The sequence below is a fragment of the Glycine max genome, chromosome 1, assembly GCF_000004515.6.
Source record: "Glycine max cultivar Williams 82 chromosome 1, Glycine_max_v4.0, whole genome shotgun sequence".
In the NCBI taxonomy this organism is placed as follows: domain Eukaryota; kingdom Viridiplantae; phylum Streptophyta; class Magnoliopsida; order Fabales; family Fabaceae; genus Glycine; species Glycine max.
Window position 1 is genome coordinate 11,937,002 of NC_016088.4, and position 5,483 is coordinate 11,942,484.

The 5,483-nt window shown below is 32.3% G+C and overlaps 1 protein-coding gene across 2 annotated transcripts; it reads right to left on the minus strand.

Annotated features, from left to right (window-relative positions):
- Positions 1 to 702: 702 nt before the first annotated feature.
- Positions 703 to 4,144, minus strand: LOC102662397 (actin-related protein 4-like). 2 transcript variants are annotated; one of them, XM_041012211.1, is made up of 5 exons: positions 3,916 to 4,144; positions 3,771 to 3,828; positions 3,622 to 3,671; positions 1,804 to 1,973; positions 703 to 1,238 (listed from the first exon to the last, which is right to left on the minus strand). In XM_041012211.1, the coding sequence occupies exons 1-4, from the start codon at positions 3,960 to 3,962 to the stop codon at positions 1,838 to 1,840; spliced, it is 291 nt and encodes a 96-aa protein (XP_040868145.1). In that variant the 5' UTR covers positions 3,963 to 4,144; the 3' UTR covers positions 703 to 1,238; positions 1,804 to 1,837. The 2 variants fall into 2 exon arrangements, with proteins under 2 accessions (XP_040868145.1, XP_040868130.1); XM_041012196.1 differs by having other exon boundaries at positions 712 to 1,238; positions 3,768 to 3,828.
- Between the last annotated feature and the right edge of the window lie 1,339 nt (positions 4,145 to 5,483).

Consider the following 5,483-nt stretch of genomic DNA (forward strand, 5'->3'; position numbering starts at 1 on the left):
TAATTAGATCATTTAATGTGATAAATAATTAAAATTTTTAATAAAAATATCGTATTATTCTTTGATTGTCAAAAAAAATTTAAAAATATTTGTGGTTAACCAAATATATCTTAATTATTACTAAGAATAAAGAGAATCATGATTTTGGAACATCAAAATATTTCCTTTCTATAAAATATATTATTAGGATCTTGTGTAGGTTAGGCAAACTTTCTTTCTAGATTGACTCTAGTGGGTTTCGTTATTGTATAATATATCCTTCTTGATATTATAATTGAAATATCTAATTACGATGACTTACAGAACTCATTTTTCTAATTTTCATAAATAATGCTAAATTTTCTTAACATCTTTCTGTTAGTCTTTATTATACTTAATAAATAGTTGAATTTCTGTTCCTTTTTTTTTATATAACTCTATAAAATAGTAGGAAAATTTCAGCACGTTTGAGGTCTGTTTACTTCAATGAAAAGGATTCATGTGTAAATTGTTAACAGCAGTTAAAGCGGATAATATCCACGTACCCACCTCTCTCTATATATAACACGAAATATCTTTTTTTGTAAGTTATAATGACACTCTGTGTTTTAATCATTCAAATTGCAAAAGATCTCTTCCCCCCACCCACCATTTAAAACGATTTCTTTAACAGCTCCCGTAATAATGGCAAGTTACGTTCAATTTTAAAAATTGAATCCCGAAATTATCTCTAACATAATTATATGCGCACCCCTTAATTATATCCTATATTATACATGCACCCTGTATTTTTCAAATATTACGCATGTTAACTCTTTGTCGTTTTCATATATAGACAACCATAGTTATTTTAACATATTACACCGGTTACGCGACGTCGTTGTACCGCGTGTCGTAAAAAGTTAATGGATCTACGACGACGGTTCAAGACGATCATCTTAGAATGTACGTCTTTGAATGTACTACATTCTAAGACGGTCTTGAGGTTAGGATCGTCTTAAAGTTTTTAAGATGGTCACTACTAAAAAAATGTTCTTCTAAGTCGGTTTATTTGGACTTCTTTACGACAGTTTTGAATTGTCGTCGAAACAAGCGTCGTAAATGAGTCATTACTCTATGATGATGGTTCTATAACCGTCTTAGTATATCAAGCAATCTAAGATAGTTATGACACGCAACCGTCTTAAAATGTCATACCAACTAAGACAGTTTTTGAGTGTTCTGGAATCTTAAATATGTCAGCTCCAATTTCAATTGTCCTGCATAATAAAAACAAACACATAACAAAACAACAACAGACAATAAATTATAGAAAAACCAACATTCGAGTAAATTATTCAAGTAAACAAACCATCATATGCATACAGAGAGAAAGAACCTAATTCTAGTAGATCAACCAAGAGGTAAGTTATTCAGCTCATGTCACTAGCAGCAGTATACTGACACATGCAATTTTTATCGAATTTCATCCATGATTGAAAAGGATTCAAGAAGAACACTCAAATAAAAGAGATGAGAAAAATGAAGTACTAAAATCATCCAGAAATCCTGGAGGCACAAACAGTACATATAATACACATGGGATGGAACCTCATCCTGGCCATGTTCAAAGTTTAATGAAAACAACAGAACAAGTATGGTGCCTCACACTTTAATGATTGCAAGATAATGGAATTAAAAAATTGTTACTCATAGGTCATTAAAATAGAAACAAATTATACCTGAAACTCTCCGGGACGTATTTCCTTTCTCCTAAAGGAATATCGTGGTTTTATCTATGGCAATTAAAAGGGGGGAAATCTCAGGCAGATTAAAACACAGTACCTTTATTTCAGAAGATCACTGATAAAAATAAAGACTAATGTTTGTCACCCTCCATAATACCCTTGCTTTCCAAGCTTTTCATCAAGCAATCTGTAAGAAATTCTCCTCCAAGCAAAATCAACTTGTGCTTCCTAATTAAAAGTTTTTCATAAGCCACGTGCACTCTCAACCTGTAAGAAATTCTCCTCCAAGTAAATTTATCAATAAATAAACTTTTTAACTTTTTTTAGCATTGCAATTATTTGTTAAAATCTGCCTTTTGAATTCAATAAAACTGAAAAAAAAAATCTCACTTAACAAAAGTAAAAGGTAAAACAATACCAAAATTTGTTTAAGGACCTAAATTAATTAACTGGATACGTAAAATCAACGTTAAAGATTATTATCACAGTTGTAATTGGTAGTTAAACCTAATATGCATAACAAATTTATCAGGACGTGCAATATGCAATAACACCAAACAATGCTCTGCACATTCACACACTGAAAGAGAGAGATTCTCCCGTTTAAAGTAAACAAAATTTTCATCAAAAGTTTGCTTTGAGTTCTTATTTATAGCATTCTAAAAACTATTCAATAATTATTTAGATAAAAATTATCTAAATATATTTTTTAGTAAAAGATAAAATAGATTAAATTATTTTAAAATATATTAGATTGTTTTAATCTTTTGAAGAAATGTTAGTATAATAATATATTGTATTGGTTAATAATAATAATAATAAGATGAAAAAAAGATTGATTAGATAAATTTTGAAGAACATAACCATCATGTACTGGTGCAACTGTAATTGATCCTCCACCACTGAAAACAATGGAATAATGAAGAAAACATCTTATCGGCAATGTCTGGCATGTTATAGGGACATATTAGAAGTAATAACAAATATTGAACTTTAAAAGTTAACTATTTCTCTCTCCCTTTTTCAGTTTTTTCAATTGAATTCTTAATCTCATATGCTTAAAGGTCCACCCAAATACCTAATCCACTGTGTTTGTCTTAAATAGTAGAAATTCAACTTTTATCCATCTCAGCCTCCTCCTCCGATGTATTCAAAATGTTGCTTAACTCATTCCACTTTTTGGAATGGAACATTGCCAATGTCCAAACCCAGTTTAAAATGGTCAAGCAGGAAAACAACAATCTTTAGACATGTTAACATATATATAATAAAGAAACTTTCAGATTGTTATTCCCCAACTTAAGGTACACAGTTTACTCATTTATTTAACAATGAATCAGAATAAGTAAAATACCTCCTGATATTTTATTTCTCACAGTTAACTATTATAATTGTAAGAATTTCTATTCTAGAACCGAAATAAAAAAGTATAATTTTATTATGTGCCATTCGCTTTGATCCTGCTACTAAAGCAAAGTCTAATGCCATTCGCTTGGATGTAAGGATAAAGTGAGAGGAGAGAATTTTAAAGAAATAGGCAAGAATTTAAAGGTCGAGAGGTTTTAGGAGTGGTGGATATTCTCTGAGTCTGCATAATTCCCCATTATTTTCTTTGATTTCAGTCTCAAGTCTCAATAGAGAGCTAACTCTGCTTCTTAGGAGCTTGATCTCCATTATTTGTTCTCTAATTCCAAATTCCTATCATTCTCCTACTATAATTGGAAAAGGTAAGAATGTAAGGTATAATTAAACAAGACAACTACAGCATAGGTCTTCCATATATAATATCTTAAAAGGTAAGCAATTGATATACACCTATACATAAACAAAGAGAAAGATCAATGTTCTTTGTTCATATTGATACTACTGCAGAATAAGAACAAAACTACCATTCAGTAACATCATGGTCTCTTACCCATCAACAACTAATGACGTAGCACGCCCTGATGCAAAAGAAGTTAGAACCTGTATGTTAAGACAAGTCAGAACCCATCAGTAGTTTTTCATCCTCACTCCATGACATAAATTATTTTTGAAGGTGTAGGTCAGTGAAGGACTAACAACATTCTTCACCAAAAACAATGCAGGTGCTTTGTACTTCTCAAACATAAGCTCTACTGTCCTGCAAAAATTAAAAAACCGAATCATACATATGATGCTTTTAAACTGAGCTCTATTAATTCTAGACAATAAATTATAACCAAAATACCTTTCTCTCTGTTGTTGAGAGTTAGAAGAAGGCTCTGCAAGAAGCATAGGATGCTCTTTAGGATCAATCAATAGGCATTCCCTACCAAAAAAAAAAGAAAGCACACCCAATCAATAGTCATTCCCTACCAAAAAAACAGAATGTGTGCCCAGTGACAAATAAAACAATTCCTAAGGTATATAAAATAAAAAAAAATACAATGGAAAAATGGTCAAAACTAGAATAGGAAAAGAACGACCAACAACAACATAAATCCTTACTAACACAAACAACTTTTTTTTTCTATCACTCAAATTATGATCTTCAAAATTAATTCCATCCAAACATGCACTTACTCCACTAGGTAGGGTTAGTTACATGGATAAAAAAATATAGAGAAAGCTATATCAAAAACAATTTTCCACAAATCCATTTAGTGTGAGGTCTTTTTAATGGTTCCTCTACCCTTTTCATTGCATTATAGTTTTCTTGCTGGAACCTGGTACGAAAATTGACCAAGAGGAGTTGAAAATCAACACAAGTGACATTCAAAGGGAAGTTAATGGCGTGGGGGCTGTTTGGAATCCTCATCAAGGGCTGAGTTTAATTACTTGGCTATTTTAAGCATTTTCATCAGTTAAGACAAATAAAATTCAGCCATTCAAAACCTTTCCAAGATGGTTACAAAAGAAGCATAAATGGGACATTCAAGGCCTTAAATAGGCGTGTGGCTAATTATGGAAAAGGAATATCATGAGCTGATTGCATTAAAGTCATTAATTGCATTTTATTACTAGTTTTATTGTGTTTAATTAGGCCTTACTGTTTTTCGGCCATATATGGATGTAATTTGATCATTTGCAGATGATTTCAATAAACAAGAACAAATTCAGTCCAATTAGAAATTGTGTTTACATTTTCGCCCGATTATTTGCAAGTGTCGTCTTGAAAATAGTCCGATTAGCTCAATTGGTGTTGAGTGCTAATCTCGTATTAAGCTATTGGTGTAGTTTAATATTGCTTATTTTTCCTTGCTGATTTTCGTAAAAACCCAAACACACAAATACCAAAAATACTTAAAAGAATTCGACTAATAAGGGTGGTACCTAGTACCTTCGTTATTGGTTGTGTGCTTCCGTTACCACACTCTGATTTCGTATCAGAACCTTTCTTGATCTTCTCACATGACTGAAAGAAAGTATGTTGCTATAAAATGTGGAAGATAGGAAATGAAAGACTAGTTAGGAAAAGTAGGAAAAAACAATGAGGCTAATAAATGGAACAGAACAATCCCTATCTAAGGAAAATGATTCAATCAAAAAGTCACTTATGGGTTTCGCCAATCCTGTTCTCTTTCTGAGCCTACGACAACGAGTGGTTCACGACGCAGAGGCTCTGATCGGAGCAAGCAGCAAGGAACATGCTCTGGCCGTCGAAGAAGCTGATCTTCTCGATGGAGGTCATGCAACACTCCTGCCAGCTAAGCTCGCCAAGATCAGCAACCACATCCTCTAGTGCCACCACCACAAATGTCGACACGCTCTCGCTCACCATTGACTGTGGCAGATCCACTAGATCTAGCGACTCCA